The sequence below is a fragment of the Pelobates fuscus genome, chromosome 5 (assembly GCF_036172605.1).
Source record: "Pelobates fuscus isolate aPelFus1 chromosome 5, aPelFus1.pri, whole genome shotgun sequence".
Taxonomy (NCBI): domain Eukaryota; kingdom Metazoa; phylum Chordata; class Amphibia; order Anura; family Pelobatidae; genus Pelobates; species Pelobates fuscus.
This window is the reverse complement of record NC_086321.1, coordinates 229,758,665-229,777,539: the sequence shown is the minus strand read 5'-3', so window position 1 is coordinate 229,777,539 and position 18,875 is coordinate 229,758,665. Positions and strand designations below refer to the sequence as shown.

The 18,875-nt window shown below is 38.5% G+C and overlaps 1 protein-coding gene across 2 annotated transcripts in view; it reads right to left on the bottom strand.

Annotated features, from left to right (window-relative positions):
• Nucleotides 1–18,875, bottom strand: part of LOC134611342 (programmed cell death 1 ligand 1-like) — a 40,556-nt gene that overhangs the window by 7,030 nt on the left and 14,651 nt on the right. The window contains exons 2-6 of one of the 2 annotated variants that reach the window (XM_063455103.1): nt 12,744–12,811; nt 10,793–11,152; nt 6,551–6,841; nt 4,604–4,699; nt 3,599–3,686 (exon numbers count right to left, since the gene is read on the bottom strand). In XM_063455103.1, the coding sequence (XP_063311173.1) occupies nt 3,599–3,686; nt 4,604–4,699; nt 6,551–6,841; nt 10,793–11,152; nt 12,744–12,804 (896 nt within the window). In that variant the 5' untranslated portion in view covers nt 12,805–12,811. Of the gene's footprint in view, nt 1–3,598; nt 3,687–4,603; nt 4,700–6,550; nt 6,842–10,792; nt 11,153–12,743; nt 12,841–18,875 lie in introns of those variants that run through there. The other variant, XM_063455102.1, reaches the window with a different exon arrangement.

The following is an 18,875-nucleotide window of genomic DNA, read 5'->3' as shown; positions in this document are numbered from 1 at the left end:
CAGGCCTGAAAAACGTAGAGACCCAAGCACAATCGAATAGTGTTCGGGGCAAAGCCCTTCCTGCACAATTCCACCTGCTGCCTCACTCTTGCAGTACTGTGCCAATAGGCATCAAACACACTTCACGTTGCTTTTAACAAGTAGAAGAATGGTGCTATAAGTCCATAACCCCCTGTAAGTTAATATGCTGGAGCAGTGGGGGGGATTGTTGGGGAGGATTGTCCCCTCTCCCTGGCCTCTTAGACATCCCTTGACATTTACCAGTTTAAACAGATATTGTGGTAGGAAGCCAAGGGAGCTTGAAATGTTGGGTCAGAAAAACAGTAGTCATTTTTTATAGTACAAAGATGAAGGATTATTCTAATGGTGGCAATATCAATGATACCAGAAATACACCTTTCTGTAATGTTGACTATTTTAAACACTTACAAAAAGAGGAGTCCTGCGCTCACTCCCATCACTAATGGGCAGGCAGCAATGACCTCAATTTGTCTAAATATATATAGGGATTAAGGAGAGAGCGCAGGTAACTTTTTCTTTTCTTTGGTTTTTACTATATATTGGGGCTGATGTACTGTAGTCATTGCTGCCGGCCCATTAGTGATGGGAGTGAGCGCAGGACTTCTCTATTTGTATTTACTTTGTATCACACAGCCTTGTTACAATGCTGCCGCCCATCCCATGTGTTCCCTATTAATAAGTTAATAAGTTATAAGTTAATAAGTATATAGGGGTGTATATAAAAAATACCCCTCTCTGTCTCATTAGAGATATCTTTGCCAGAAGCTCAAGGAAGCAGGCTGAAGGGTCAGTGTTAGGACCCGCTTAGGGGGGTCTGCCTTGACGTTGGCAGGCGGGCATTCCCTCCAATGGCAATTGGAGCAACTAAATTACCTCCATTTGTCTAAATATACATAGGGATTAAGGAGAGAGCACAGGTAACTTTTTCTTTTCTTTTATTTAAAACACTTGTTTCAAAATCATATCTGTAATCAAGATACCCCATCAAAATGTGTAGATGAACATATATAATACCCAACGGACCTATTGTTACAAATTTTTGTAACATGTTTTTCAAATTCTGATAGACAGTGAACTCTTTTTTATATAACAGAAGGAGAACAAACTGAATCGCCCTGTCAATTATTTTAGAAATGTCTTCCACAGGGGGCGGGGCCAAACAGCCGAGCTTGCCAGACGTGTGTGCAAAGAGCTCTGACAAAACTAAGCTTAATCTTGGCTATTACTAGCCATAATCGTGATTTCTACAGCCCTGCACCACGACTGCTCAATACTGAAACTAGTGGGAGTTTGTGGATACAAGCACAGAGTACTTCTGACAAGATAAACCACACTCCTCATATGCGGCCTAGCACGGAAGGCGACCTCATGGCAGGGAGAGGCGGCCGATCTCCCAACATGGAGACCGATTTGAGCAGCAGCCGTCGGGTGACTCGCACATGGCAATGCAGATCACAAGCTCAGAGAAGACACAGGAGCCATGGTCCGATCACTGGATTGTGTTGCTTGGCAGCCGGAGCAAGGTGGGAGCGCACAGGCATTCGGGGCTGGTGGCTCCCTACCATATAGAAAGGTGGACTTATGTGTTCCAGTCTTAGCAGCCTGCCATTAATGGGCATCAGATAAGCAGCCCAATACGAAGGCCGCAGAGCCCTTAATGTAATGTGCTTTCAGTGCTTAAGGGGTTTGAATTAAGTGGGAATTTTTTATTTACTATTTCTTATGTTTATATGCCAGTTAAGTTAATATAAAATGCTATTCTCTGCACATAACCATCTAATGGCAAGTCTAAAATATTACCTGTGTGAGACTGTTGTGTCGGTCTCGATTAACATGATATGATAGCCTAAACATGCTGTGTTCCATTGTTGAAATGTAATGCTCATTTTTTTTTCACAGCACAACAAGAGTTTAATTTGTACATGCTGTGATGCAATAACCATATTGCCCAATGTGAGATACCTCCCTAGGAGGCATATATCCCAGAGTACACTAACAGACTCCCGTCCCGCAGCTGAGGATAAATCTAAGCTCGAGTGGGTATGCTATTTTAATCAATATCCTTAAAAATTGTTTCTTAAACATGCTCCATCCCTAGGAATAGTCCCCAGTGGATACTAAGCTACAGAATTAATTTAAGATTAACATGTTACACTATTTTATGCTAGTTTTTTTTGACAATGTTAATGTCTACCTACCCAGTATGCCTCAATAACACTTGTTGCCTTCGCATTGTCGGACATGACTTGTTTTAGCCTGTATTATTACAAAAACGTGCAGTCCTGTTATGTATACACTTATCTGTCAAAATTCCGCATGACAAAAAATAAAGAATACACTGTTAAAACAATTTTTTGTTTTTATTTGGATAAAAAAAACAAAGCGTACATAATGTGAATAAGAAGGAACTATCGGGTATAATAAGGTGTCAGCTGCCATTGTCTTAAGCTGGTAAATAATTTCGAAAAAGAGCCATTGACACTTTAAGAAAACACAGTAGCCAGGAAATATACGTGGGCTAATGTGATACTGTGCGTAAAGTAGATGTACCGGAATAGATTGGACTGTGTGGGGTAGAGAGCACCCCTTAAATTTCTTGCCATAATGCTAGTAAAGATTGCAGGATCTCCATTCCACAAGTTATACACCAGCTCCTAAAACATTGTCTCCCGACCCTGTCCCCAAAGCACACCAATAGTCCTCTTACTACGGAGTTTCTGACAAAACATGGACAACTGGTGTGCTCTGAGCGCATGGTTTAGATCCACTCTTCTTGGGGGACTTGCAGTCTAATGAAAACAATCTTGTTATTTTAACTAACTTTAAAACCCTACTCCGTACCAGGGCACTGTTGAGATCAAAGCACATATTCTGTGTACTTCTAGTATGTGAATAAAATGTCACACACACCTCAGGTTTAAGATGTAATACAGTGTTAGTGGGTACCCCATTGTTGGCACAGTCTGCCAAATTATGCCACCACTTCCTTAATGATGGATGGTGGAACCAGCGCCTGACAGTCCTGTTTATGACTGCATCTGCCAGTAAATGAATTTTAGGATCTTTCAGAATTCCTCTTTCTTGAACTTGGAGTTTTTTTTATTATTTTTTTTTTTTTTTTTTTTTTAAACACTCTTGTTCTTGACATCTCATGATAAGACACTTGACCACTTTTGTGTATTTTTAAATGTTTCTAATTTTTATACTTTGGGTGCAAAGCAGCAGTTAATTCACTCGCCTTCTGCCAACGATCATAATAATGAGTTCCAGAGTGAATATGTATTTGTTAAATATCTTATGTTTCGTAAATGAATACAGTAATTGTTTTTAAAGTTTACTTTATAAGTCAAAAAAAAAATAAAAAATAAAGAATATAAAAAAAAAGAAATGTCTTCCACTACGCTGAAAAGCCTGTTCCTATTAACATTGTATTAGTCATGAGACATGAGATGCTAGGTTCTGCTTCAACACAGATTGTATAACATTAATGTAATAACATTCACTTTATGAAAGAATAATAACAATAGAACAAAATTACGATAGTATGAATATTGGTGAGGAAGGAGTTTTTACTTACCCATTATGGCTGTCATCTGATACTGCTTTCTCAGTGTTTGCTTGGAGAGGCTCAGCTGCTTTTTTATTCCAATATGTTTTCTTACAATCTGTTATTACAAGATCAAATAGCTATCAGTAAATAGATGACACTAAACGCATCTAAATGCATCATACTCTATATATTGACTTTTTTTTTTTTCCTTTTCTTTTTAAACACATCTTTGGTTGATTCTAAGGCCTCTTGACAAAAGCATAGATGGACCAATATGTGTCTTTGCCCTGGTAATTGGTGAAGATATTACAGTTTTCCACTGAACCACATGGTATTGTTAACCTTATAAAACAATCTCGTTCTCTCTGATAAATGTATTAAACTACGTGAGTCACAAATACAACAAAGAACTTTAATATTGTATCCGTAGATTGTGCTTACAAATTTACTAGGAAGTGCATAGGTCTTTAGAGAAAATAACAAAACTTTTGGAACCTCACCTATCTTACTATCAATCAGTTCTCATAAATGTCTGCCAAATGCATAACATTGAAAGACATTTTGACATGCCTACTAAGCAGGCAGTAGTTCTTCTTAGCTTCAAAGCAACTACATTACATGCTCGGCATGTTGTGATGAGTCTCTAGCATGTGTAAGCAAGTCCACAAGAATCTTGATCTTGGCCAGAAGATTAATGGAATAGAGTTATAGAAATAATTCAGTTTGTACATGTGCTTGCAATGAAGCCAGTGGGTTGGTGTCATAAGTGAAGCCCACCTCTCTTTAGGATGCACAATTTTATCCCTACTACACAAATCCCATGGCCAATAGTCATCTCAGTCATTTAAGTGATCTCTTAGGTCACTCTATTGTTGAGGGGATCAGGCCCAGAGAAGACTAGAAAGTTCTAGAGGTAGCAAACAACATTACTACATATGTATATGTTGTAAGAAAAAATAATTTTAATGTAAATATAAAATATATTTTACAAACTTTAGAGAGAGAGCCAAATAAAAAGTATATTTAACTTACATGTAATAAAAAATAATATTATGAGGAGCATTAAAATGCAAATAGCAAAAATAATGATGGCGCTATAGCTTCTTGTATCAGTAGAGATGCTATCATCTAAAACAGAAGAAAAGAGAATGTGTAAATCAATAATATAATAGCATTTAGATTACACTTAGATTAGGGAGGGTATAATGGACGTGCAGAAAAATAGCAAGACGCAAAAAAATCAGCTACCATCCAAATATCTGTAAAAGCATTTAAACAGTAAATTAAAGTCATCATTACCGTTATGAAAACCTGTGAAATACGTTACACCCATGACTTCTTGCATAGTGATAATGATGAGATTAATATAGCATCATGGCCCCGATTTGTAATATTTTTGGTTAAATAACCACTATAGTGCCAGGAAAACATACTAATTTTCCTGGCACTATAGGGTCTCTAGGTCCCTCCCACCCTCTGGGTCCCCCACCCGCCGGGCTCTAGGGGGTGGAAGGGGTTAAATCTTACCTGAACTCTCCTCCTCCTTTTCGCCGTCATCAGCTGAATGCACATGCGCGGCAAGAGCCGCGCGCGCATTCAGCCAGTCCATAGGAAAGCATTCTCAATGCTTTCTTGTGGACGCTGGCGTCTTCTCACTGTGAAAATCACAGTGAGAAGCGCGGAAGCGCCTCTAGCGGCTGTCAATGAGACAGCCACTAGAGGCTGGATTAACCCTCAAGTAAACATAGCAGTTTCTCTGAAACTGCTGTGTTTACAGCAAAAAGGGTTAAACCTAGAGGGACCTGGCACCCAGACCACTTCATTAAGCTGAAGTGGTCTGGGTGCCTATAGTGGTCCTTTAAGCATTTTAAATTATCCCAGTTTGTTAGAAAGCATTTTCAAATGATTTAGCTGCAGAAGTCACTAGGGAGTGTATGGGAGTTTTCCTAAACAAGTTTTATAACAGTTTGTTTTCATTTGAAAAGCTTATACAAAAATATTAAATTGTTATATATATATATATATATACGATTACAAACTATTGTGTTTGAAATTATTTTACATAAAATACACACACACATGTAAATGTCATATATTTTAAAGAAATCAGGTTATAAATGTGGCACAGACACCGAAAAACTAACCAGCAAAATCTGACAGATTTGATATCAGAATTTTTTGGTTTATTGGTACTTGGATGCCATTATAATTCAGCTAGAAGTATCATAACCATTATAGGCCCCAAGAGGATCTAGTTGCTGTCCCAGTGCAATTTTGTCAAATGGTTTTAGCATGGTCTTACATCTTACCTGGGCCCCCCATTGCCCTCACCGTAGCTGGATGCCTCTTTTCAGTCTAAGCATGGCCGCTATAAGACCACTCCCAATGGCTGAGAGTGCTCAACTAATGCTTTCATCCAATGAGCAAGGCCATGCACAACTCAGTGGAGTTTACTTGATTTCCCTCTAAGGCAAACCTGAAAGCAAGGGCTGGGGCAAAGAAGACCAGCAGGATCTGGTAAGCTTTACAGTTTTAGAAAGGCTTGATGAGAGGGCAACAGCCGCTCATTGCACCATAACCACTACAGTATGCTTTAATGCATAGAGTTCTTAGATTGTTCCCTTAATTTACAGCCTTAAGCATGATTGCATTACCTATCTGCCAATCTAGGTGGACATCAAGGTAATGAAGCGTGTTATTACGAAAAAAGAATGCCATTGAAGGGTTCTGATAATACTGTAATAAACATCAAAACCAAAATTGTAGTGGGTAATGAATGTCTTTAGTACATCTAGACAGTTTATTTTTAATATTCAGTTTAGCGTTATGTCTCTTTTATGTTGCCTGTTTTTGTTTAGACTAAGTAAAGATTACATTAAAAGGCAGGGTTAGGGCTAGGGTTAGTATAAAATGATTTCTCTCACTGTCACATGCACCCCCTTCCACAGACTTGTTAAAATGAAAGCATATTGTACACACCTGGTATTGTGAACGTTAATGATGTTGTATCTTGAAAAGCTACATTCAAGAAGCGGCATGTGAATGTTTTATTAACAACAGAGGAGATCCTGATGGCACTTGTAACATTGAACAACAGATCCGCAGTCCTCGAAAAACTGGTATTTACCACTGCACTCAGATTTTCTCTTTCATTTAGCCACATGACCTCTGCGTTCGGAAACCCCACTGACCGACATGAGATCTCTTTCATTCTTTGCCCAGAGGCAGTAAGAATATTGGTGACTTCTGTGTATATTTTGTTGTATGGAGCTAAAGGGAAATAATGAAACAAAAAAGCCAACATATGTTAGATAGCTATGATACGTGGGATTTCCCCTTCTAAAAAAGACTTGTACAATACACATTTCTGTACATACCTGGGAATTTTATTAAATGGAAACTTCTGACCTCTTAATGGATCACTCCACACCCCAAAAGCACTTCAGCTTGCTAAAGTGCATTATGGGTAAGGAGTATCCTAGTTTAACCCCAGTTTATCTTACAAATTAACTAGGGAACTACCACCTTTGTTGTCAATCAAACTAATAAACTAGGCCAGGGGTAGGCAACCTTTTAGCAGCACTGTGCCGATATAGGATTGTGATGTCCCGTAGAGTGCCGATCTTATTTTTTTAAATTAAGGTGTGTATGCTGCCGTATTCTGCTTGTGTTATTTTTACTGTAATTGCTTTGTATCGTTGTATTTGTGCGTATATGAGCTATTATATTGTATATGTTCATTAGTAGTTTATGGTATCGTGTATGATACATATGAATGTGGGCTGTGTATGGCTGCTTGTGGAATTGTGTGTGGATATGTCACATTGTGTGTTTGGTAGTGTGTGGGGGCTGTTTTTGGTATTGCATGTGAGAGGCTGCATGTGGGGTTGTGTGCATGTATGTGTATTGTTAGTGGTGTTGCGTTTGTGCGGATTGTGTGTATGTTTTTTTGTGGGCTGTTCATATTATTTGTATAAGGGAGGGTTATTTTGCATTTCTGTGTATATCTAGCAGTGTGGGTGGGTTCCCTGGGTTCCAATGGGGACCAGGCTGGCCAGGTACAGGTCGAGGACAGGAGCTGCTATAGCTGTCGAGGGCTGCTCTACTAAAATGTGGATTCCCATTCACAAGTGCTGGGAGGCAGTGATCTGAGATCAGTTACTCTATGTGCTGCAATGCATAAATTGAGGATTGTCCTTCACCACCTCTTCGTATTAACAAATATCTGAAGTTTTACTGGGACTCCTGATAGGCCAGAGTGCGTTTGGCTCTAGCAGCCTTGAGTGCCGTACAAAGACACCTTGAGTGGCCTACCCCTGAACTAGGCTAATGGAAGTGGCAGGCATGCTCTACTTGATCGTGCCTGCCTCCTGCCACACAGACCTCAGGCATACAGAATGGTTCACGCAAGTGCATGAACTGGCCCGCGTAAACATGGGCACTAATTTAGAAGCTTCTCAACGAGAAGCGTCTGGTTATTTTCTTGTAAAGAGACTGAAAGTCTCTTCTGGGAAAAAGAGGAGGGCTTGCTAAGTCTTGAAGTTCAGAAGATCTGCAGCCATTGCAAGCTCTTTTAAGATAAACCCCCAATGAATATTCATTGTGGTTATATATGCAAAACAGTGACCTTTTTGTTTTTTTGACCATTTGGGCAGTGGAGTGTTCCTTTAATCAACCACCTATTTTGGGAGATGGCCTTCAATGCACTGGTTAATATGATGGTGTGGGTGGGCCTATGTGGACCTGCTCCTGGAGATGACCAAAGTGGGGGATCACATCTGTATAAAAAAAAAAAAACGGAAATGCACAAAGAAAAGTTTTGTCAGCCTGATGCAATTCCGCTCTTAGCACTCAGGCCAGACAATAAATGGAGTGCTGCTAATGCGCTCTATACATGATCTTAGTCTCTTGACACCATTTAGCACATCGCTAGCGTTTACACTGGACTTTGCTGGGGAGAGTTCCCTAGTGTCTCCCACCCATTAGCAAAGGGTGTGGGCTCTAAATAAAAAAAAACAAAATGTGGACCTAGTGGCCCCAAACAACCAGCCATCGGACAAAATCTGGTATTTAAAGGATCACTATAGTGTCAGGAAAACAAAGCGGTTTTCCTGACACTATAATGCCCTGAGGGTGCCCCAACCCTCAGGGTCCCCCTCCCGTGGCGCTAAAGGGGTTAAAACACCTTCAGCAGCTTACCTTTATCCAGCGCCGGGCTCCCTCGGCACTGGTGACCTCTCCTCCCCATCCGATGTCAGCTCCCGAGTAGAGCTGAATGCGCATGCGTGGCAAGTGCCGCGTGCGCATTCAAACAGTCCATAGGAAAGCATTTCTCAATGCTTTCCTATGGACGCTCTGCGCGGTGGATGCGAAATTCGCATCCAGCGTCGCAGATGCGCCTCTAGTGGCTGTCCGGAAGACAGTCACTAGAGGCTGGATTAACCCCAAATGTAAACATGCATCTGAAGGGTTAAAACCTGAGGGACCTGGTACCCAGGCCACTTCATTGAGCTGAAGTGGTCTGGGTGACTATAGTGTCCCTTTAATGAGTAAATATGTAAGAAATCCCAATCAATAATATCATAGCAGTTACAAAGGCTATATCTTATATGATAAAAAACAATTAAATTTTTATATAATATATTCTACATACAAAATAATCTAATCTGCTTTTTTTTTTGTAATTGCTACTAATACATTACTAATGTATCCAAAAAGGAAATTGGAATTCATCATGATTCAATAAGGAAGTGATTCAGCAAATATTTCTAACAGGTTACTCTGTGTCATTGTATGAATGATGGATTTACACAGCTGATTTGCATTTTTAAATGTAAAGCTATATTTAAATACCTGCTAAATGTTCCTTATTTTTTGAGAAGTGGAGGTTGGAACATTAAAGGGACACTCCACTGCCAAAATACAAATAAATTGCTGTTTATTTTCTATACCCACAATAAAAAATTGCATTCATTTAATTATGCATTTTTCATTTGGGTATATTTAAAAACAGCTTGCAAAACCTGCCGTTCTCTTGTCTTTTACAAAGAATCCCCTACTAACAACGCCCAGTCTTTCAGTGGCGGTCCACTCACAGACTTCCCAATGCAGCTCAATGAGAATTTAAGACAGGTGCTATGGGCAATTGCCAATCTCTTGTATTTAGCTCCACTGAGCAAAGCAGCCAGCCGGGTGATTAATACCAGTGTAAATAAGATAAAAGAATTGTAGAAAAAAATAGAATTGACTTAAATGTCTGCTCTTAGGAAAACTTAAAGGGACACTATAGTCACCTGAACAACTTTAGCTTAATGAAGCAGTGTTGGTGTATAGAACATGCCCCTGCAGTCTCACTGCTCAATCCTCTGCCATTTAGGAGTTAAATCCCTTTGTTTATGAACCCTAGTCACACCTCCTTGCATGTGACTTACACAGTCTTCCATAAACACTTCCTGTAAAGAGAGCCCTATTTAGGCTTTCTTTATTGCAAGTTCTGTTTAATTAAGAAGTTCAATTTAGAGATTGAGATACAATTATTTAAGGTAAATTACATCTGTTTAAAAGTGAAACCAGTTTTTTTTTCATGCAGGCTCTGTCAATCATAGCCGGGGGAGGTGTGGCTAGCGCTGCATAAGCAGAAACAAAGTGATTTAACTCCTAAATGACAGTGAATTGAGCAGTGAAATTGCAGGGGAATGATCTATACACTAAAACTGCTTTATTTAGCTAAAGTAATTTAGATGACTATAGTGATCCTTTAAAGCAACTCTGTCACCCCAAAAAATATTTCTGAGCATTTCATCAAGATAAACTCATTGTTAAAGTTCATTGAAATATGCAAAGACTCCGAAAAAGTTGCAGAGCTGCTTTGATATCACTACAAAATGTTTTTGCTCATTTGGCAATATTGACTAAATTATATGTCAATAATAGGACATTCATTTCAATTAGAGCAAGTGACAGATATTCCCAGGTGTCAAATCACTTTAAATAGCATTGTTTGCTCCCATTTCAATAGAGAGAGTGTGATGGAATTTTAACAATAATTTGCAAGTCACCTTCCTGACTGTCTAAGCCAAACTCATGCCTTATCACCCTACGTCGGTCTGGTAAAAAAAGCAATTCTAATTTAGTAACAGAGGGACTACATGTCCCATTTCCCATGGCATATCTTACTATTCAAATGTAATTTTGTTTTCATACTGATCTTGCCACCATTACCTTTTACATCCAGATCCATGGTTTTATAGTCAGCACCTTGAGTAGCTACTATGCAGCGGTACTGCCCTGAATCTCTCGGCAATATATTGCTGATCACGATAACTGTGTGTCCTTTGGGTAATTCATCCACTAACATCTTCACGCGTCCCTTGAAGTCTTCATGCTGTCCTGAAAAATCCTCACTGCCATTAAGAAACTTGGCCACTTCAGATTTTTTTCTATCTACCCCAATGTGCTCCCAGTAAACGGTGATCTCGTTCATTTTATTTACATCTTCTACTTGAAAATGGCACTCCATCCTGACTTCATTTCCATACTCGGCTATGTAGTTACTTTTCACAACGTGGACAGTAAACAGTGCTGTGACACAGAAAGACATATCGATTACTGGAGGGCACTTTTAATAATAATACAAATAATAATACAACACAGAAAAGATACCCTGCATCAAGCACATAGCAGATTCATTACTTAAAACTCTAAATATGATACCTGTACATCATTCAAGATGGTTTACCATATGAAACAATACTTGATATACACACTGACCCAAACTAAAAATTTATGTTAATAATGAAATATTTGGACATTTTTCATGGAGTCACCCCAAGTCTCAGTGTCGTTACAACTCTCTCGCTCTTTAAAAAGATGGGACACAAATCCAGAGAGACCCCTGAAATGACCAGCCCACTTTAAAATAAGAATCACAAAAATGTAAATCATGCACATGTACGTAAACTGCATCACAGTCAGAAATGCTTAGGTAATCTGGCAGGTTTAGTTGCACTCCAGGTTTCTGATGTCTTGACTTTAGCCAATACTCAGTATAATTTCAGAAATCATGGGAACAGTGCAAGAAATACTTTTCCGATCCCAGAAGCGGCATACACCTAGTTCTTAGCTTTTTTTTACACTTGTCCAATATTAAATAGTTTTGTAATTTGGAGTGTTTATGAGAGTTGTAATAGCATGATTCAGTGATAATTGGAATTAAAGGAGCACTCTAGTGCCAGGAAAACATACTCGTTTTCCTGGCACTATAGTGCCCTGAGGGTGCCCCCACCCTCAGGGACCCCCTCAAGCCTGGCTCTGGAAAGAGGAAAAGGGGTAAAACTTACCTTTTCCAGTGCTGGGCGGGGAGATCTTTGCCTCCGATCCTCCTCCTCTCCTCCCATGCGGCTGAATGCGCACGCGCGGCAAGAGCTGCGTGCGCATTCAGCCGGTCGCATAGAAAAGCATTTACAATGCTTTCCTATGGACGCTTGCGTGCTCTCACTGTGATTTTCACAGTGAGAATCACGCAAGCGCCTCTAGCGGCTGTCAATGAGACAGCCACTAGAGGCTTTGGGGGAAGGCTTAACCCATTAATAAACATAGCAGTTTCTCTGAAACTGCTATGTTTATAAAAAAAAAATGGGTTAACCCTAGCTGGACCTGGCACCCAGACCACTTCATTAAGCTGAAGTGGTCTGGGTGCCTAGGGTGGTCCTTTAACCCCTTAAGGACCAAACTTCTGGAATAAAAGGGAATCATGACGTGTCACACACGTCATGTGTCCTTAAGGGGTTAAGCAATCCACACACGTAAACAAAGTGGAAGGTAGAGAGATGAAACACTAAAATGACTCTGTCCTTATATGAATACTGCGGGGGATGAGGGGGGCATATATATACTAAGCAGGTGCTTCTTTAATATTTAATTTTGTAACAAAATATGAAGAAGCCATACCAGTACTATCTAGAAAAAAATAGGGATGCTGTTTCACCGGGACCATGGCAGATCTGTTGTGATATTGCTAGCTCACTGCTTACATAGACTCACATTCACTTGTTTCTAAATTAACGGTCCCTATAAATCAGCATATATTCACTAAAACCCTGCAGGACACTGTGCAGCTGCTGAAGTGTATCACTTCACATACATGCTCAGAAAGGAAAATATTGTTACTTACCACGAACACTGCAATGACTCCAGAACAGGATTGTGAAAACTAGCAGCCTGTGTATAGCCATTGGATTTCTGAAATATAGAACACAAGGGGATGTACTCTCTTGCCATTTGCAATCGCTTGAAAAGGCAAACAAAAGATATTATGCACACACGGTACAATTATGCATAGCTTTAGGTAAATTCCCTAACTTTACTTCCTCTTATTTAGTGATGACATAGCAAGCAAGTCACGAATATTGTTTTGCTACTGTATTATTACAGGCTTATCAAGTGTTCTTTAATACCTTGTAATATTTATTGACTGACACATATTGCATTTTGTGTTGCTTTGAATCAATAAAACTTGATTTATAAAAGGTAAGCAATCATTACTGCCATATAGGTATATAGGGATTATTCACTAAACAATGGAAGTGAATTACCAGATTTAGCCTAACTGGGATTTTAATTTGCTGCATCTTGAATTTTAGTGAATAAACTCTAAAGTAGCTGAGGTAGAAAACAATCAAGCTTCCTGACATCCCAAGCTTGACTGTGTTGGCCTTAAATGACCACTATAGTGCCAGGAAAACAAACTAATTTTCCTGGCACTATAAAGTCTTTGGGTACCTTAGGGTCCCACTCCCGCCGGGCTGAAGGGGTAGAAAGGGATTAAATTCTTACCTTTCTCCAGCACCAGGCTCCCTCGGCGCTGGGGACTCTCCTCCCTCTTCCGATGTCACCCGACAAATGCGCATGCGCGGCAAGAGCCACGCGCGCATTCAATCAGTCCATAGGAAATCATTTCTCAATGCTTTCCTATGGACGGCAGCGTCTCACAGTGGGAAGCGCCTCTAGCGGCTGTCAATGAGACGGCCACTAAAGGTTGGATTAACCCTAATGTAAACATAGCAGTTTCTCTGAAACTGCTATGTTTACAGCTGCAGGGTTAGCCCTAGATGGACCTGGCACCCAGACCACTTCATTGAGCTGAAGTGGTCTGGGTGTCTATAGTGGTCCTTTAACTTTGCTTAGTGACTAAATCCCAGTAATATTGGCACTAGCAGGTCATGACACCAGCAGCTATGCTAAAAATGATTGGGATAGGGGATGATTTGTCCCTTTGTAAAAATAAACATGATAACCATACAAAACTGTAAATTTATAGATAACCAGAAAAACAAATAATAGTAAAGGCACACTATAGTCACCAAAACAACTTTAGCTTAACACCTTAACGCCGTTATGGCGTTCTATACCATCCTGCATATAATGGGCTTTAACCCCTTAAGGACACATTCCAGAAGTTTGGTCCTTAAGGGGTTAAAGCGGTTGTGGGAGGACTGCCTGTCAGTCCGTGTGTTGTATCTCTCTGTTCTACTCAGATCTGCCTGTGTATTTAATGGGTATATTTGTGCTGTGTCCATCTCTGTGTATTGTATGAGTATATCTGTATTATGCTCAGCTCTGTGCATCTCATAGATGTCTCTTTATTGTACTTGGCTCTATTTATGGTATGGAGATCTCTGTATTGCACTCAGTTCTGTTTATTGTATATGTATCTCTGTATTGTACCTAGCTTGCAGCATGGTATAAATATCTATATTTTACTAGCTATTGTACATGAGGTTAAGTGTAGAGAGGCCACAGGTCAGAAGATGGCTAGAGAGTGAAAGGGGGAGCCAAATTCCGTGGGTGGAGTCTGGCACCCCACCTTCTTAAAAATTCACCAGTCATCTATGGTGACCCTGGTGAGGAGATCTGTTCTTAACTCTTACATACACAAAATTGGAGCTCTGAGAAAAAAGGACAAGGGATGTGAATTAATAGTAACGGTCAGTCCTAAAGATGGACATTTTGAAGGTATGTACACGAAAAACAAGACAGACAAGGCCAATAACAATCCATAGGCGCTAATTATTGATGCTTTGGTGCTAGAGAAGCAAGACAGCATGATAAGAATCAAATACGAAGGCATATTTTAGCAACATTACAAGCTATTACCACATTTATTGTATATCGTCAACAGCGTGCAGTGACTAGGAGAGGTAAGTTATCGGTAATATCAGTTAAGTACAAAAATGATACAATTTATCATAAACATACCGAATATCGGCTCTAATAATTGGCCAAACCGACAATAGATCTATCCCTAGTATATACGCAAAAATAAACAACCAAAAAATAAAAAATAAAAGAGCTTATGGTTTACTAGTAACGTACTTCCATTGTTTCAGGTACTTTTGCCACCACCTTTATCAAAGACGTTAACCTCAAAAGAGGTAGTTTACTCAAATGACATAGATAAAGTTCAAGAGTCTAATAAATAAAACTAATGGTTCCTGAACAGGTAATGTAAACAAGATCATTAATAGAGTCGATTTATGCCCATTCCCAAAGGAATCTATATTAGTGCTGATTTATTAACCAGCAGTTAGTGGTCAGTACTCTAAAGGTCAGCACACCGATACTTGGGTAGCTGTCTGGCCTCCTCTAAAGTAGGCTACCATGAGGAAACTATTAGAAACCAGAAACTAACTTAAATAACTAATTTTCCGCAAGATGACTATCCTGCTGCAACTTGATCCAATGTGAGCTTGATTCAATGTATTAGGTAAAAACCATGTGCACCTAAGTGCACTATCCTATCTGTTTCAGTACCAAATTTGTTTTGGTATAATCTCTTTTGGCATCACCTTTAAATGAACTATTGAAAGCATAGCTAGCACACAAACATGGACTATAACAGCAATTTCAAACATATTCTGCTGTTCAGAGATAACTAGTCAAGTTACGTATATGTACAATGTCATTTTTTTTTTTTATGTATCTTTGTTTTTCTTCTATTATCACTGACATGTATGTAGCATCACACATTCCACAGCACATTGCTATATTACAAAGTGGAGAATTTAATAACAAATGGGACTAATTATTAAACATTTTGACAGAACAATTCTAGACAAACGAAAAAAGTTAGTTAGGATGAATCTTTGAATTTGCAATAAGTCAGGGTCTAAAATATCACTAAAATAGTAGTGCCGTCTCTGTAACAGAAAGTACGAGAAAAATAACAATAAAAGATAAATACAAATGACCAAATACACAGTTTATGGATAATTTGCAATCACAATGCTCAGATACAGTAATTGCAGCTATTATATTGTAATAAGGGGGAAACGATTGACAACTATCTGTATGCCAATAAAGTCAAGTGTTTTTTTTATAGAGATTAGATGGGCACAACCATTAAGCCTTCTACACTTAGGGATGCATATTTACCCTAAGGCAATAATTAAGTCCTCACTGAGAACACATGGCCAGGTCCAGGTGAATTAGTTAAGCTGTGGTCAACCCTTGCCAATGACCAAGTAGCCACTCTGGTGGTCTCTGTTAAATACTTCTGATTGGCTGAGAGAGATGTGTCCAGCAGAAAAAGAGGGGTTATCCATTTTTAAATCCTACTCATGTCTCTCTCTGTATCAGCTTGAAGAACACATGATTTGATGAATATGAGAGTGGTAATCTGTATCACGTGTCAATGCCTATTTCACTGTTACTTCCATTCAATCAATTAAGAGTTTGGTAACATGATATACTGGCTTATATCAATTGTACATGTATTGTTTATTTGTTTTATAGTCTCTCTAAAATAAATATTGTTAAATTGCCAAAAGCAAAAGAATTTACACTCAGTTTTTAAGGTTATTAATAGCATAATAGGATATGTATATGCTTTTTATTCCTACAGTAAGTGCCATTACATAAATACAGTAATATTCTAAACTAATATATTATTTCACATACTAAACATCTATACAACATGGGGCATTGCAGCCTGCTATCCTTACCTATTAATGATTGTAGAAGAGTTTTAGTTAGGTTCCCAGCTCTGCCGAGAGGTTGAAGAACGAGAGGTTGAAGAGAAGAACACTGAACAAAAAGAAAATTCAAACCACTAAAATATGTATCACAACCTGGCAATTTCCACAAACCCAGCAAAAAACAACAACAAAGAGAATGAAAGTTAAGGATACCACACATTAAATAATGTCAACGTAGGTGGAAAACCAGTTAAAAAAAACCTGCTACCTTTAGTCATTATTTGATGTTAAGTGTGGGTGACGTAGATTAAAGGCTGCAGGTTATCTGATGGAAAAAAAGAACATATGTGCACTAATAATAGTGCTAAATAGCAAAAGAAACATACTAAGTCAATCAAGTTTTCCATGCAAATACTATAGGTTATGCTTTTAGCAGTAGACAGGACCCCCAAAATTCCTTAGATGTGCACTGTGCACATGTACTATGACCCTGCCAAGAGTATTTTTAGCAGGGCACCCTGCAAAATCCTGTTGGTTGGGGGCCAGGCTGAACAGACCCTTCCAGGCGAACATGTCCATTGTGGGCAAAGTCAGTGACACAAGTTGCATCACTGGAGATGCCATCCTCAGGCCTGCCTAGTCGTTCCGATCCCATTCTCCCCAATGTTGGGAGGTATGAGTATATTATCTAAAATTATTAGAATATGTTTGTTTGGGATTGCACTCTCCCAATTTGAATGGTTCATTTGTATTATACAAACCTGCAAACATATGGGCTAAATAAGGCTTTTTAGAAAACACAAACACACACGTGTGTGGCACTTTCAAGGCACATGTATATGCATGATGCTGCTCTATTGTGCATCCACACATACAAATATTGGTACATTAATTTGTTTTCTCACAGGCAAGAGGAATGGACCATTGAATCATCAGGAACATTGCTTAGGATGTCATAAATAACTATAGCTGTCAACTCAACCCAAATCGAAAAACTCATTACTTATCCCGGTCAAGGTGGATAAAAGTAGAATATAAAATTGTTTAATAAATATATTCCTCAGTTTCAGAAACTATCTTTACCTATAAATCACAATTTTTGAGAAATGGTGTTTGAAATAGGTAAAATTTGTGCCATGAAATTTAGCCATTACTCAAACTGCAACAGTAACAGTGTTGATCCATGTTTATTTGATTCACCTCATAAGATCACTGTTATGTTTAAAATTATTTAATATTGTGAAAATATTTTAATATTTACATGTATTTCTAAATATGTCGTATTTTTTAAAAAGGTGAAACGAAAAATATTAAGTCATTGGAAAATCGTATAAAAAATATTAATTCAAGGTCATAATTTTACATTTTTGTATCTCATTTTATTAGCACAGAGATGTCTTTTTACTATTAATATTATTTGCACTGATTTAATCATATTTAATAAATATATATTTTCTCACCAGATTGTTTTCTAATTGTGTCAATAAAATTGTATAAATCAGTAATCTGGAAGTGATCAGTCATTTTATGTTTTAGGTCGAGATTCTCTTTCTGTTCCAATAAATGAAAAACTCATCCAGTCAATATTTCTGACCGCTCTGGGATGACACACTTTTGTCAGTTTTGTATTTTTTGTCCATTTTGTTGTCCATGACAGGATGTGGCATTAAGTGGGTTAAGTGGGTGCCAGTGAGTTAGTGACCATTTGTCAATATGTTTTGCTCTCTTTCTTTCCATCTGCATGTCATTTGTCCCTCATACATAGTATGAAATATTAGCATAGAAGCTGGAGTAAAAGGTTTGTCCAATCCAGATGGTGTGACAAAAATAGATTCATTCCACTATGTTCAAATACACTGGTATCTGTGAGAAAAAAAGTAAGAGAGTTCATTTGGTAGGGACTTTAAGAGCTTTGTTTGCCTATGCTTGCAGAAATCATTTTTAAAGCTTTCTGCAGATTAGTGTGATTAAAATCTGCCTTTAATGCTCAGTGACTTCCTCTGTAAAAAAAAGAGAAGCTTCTGATAAATTCTACAAAAAAATCCAAATTCACTGGAAAATATTTCAGAGCAGGAAGGCATGTTCTTACTTGGAATTTTGTCTGTTTCAATTAGCAGAGTCATTATCTCACTTTCTATCAAAACACACGTGCGTCGCGTATATTACCAGTAACATATAAAGAATCTCTATGGATTGACAAAACTTTGAGTTTCGCGTAAAAGGAAAGTATTTTCAGTTCTACCAATCTGATCGAAATGTTGGCAAATAGGAATAAACACTATATAAGAGTTAGGAGGATACAACATAAGATATACACGCATACATTACTT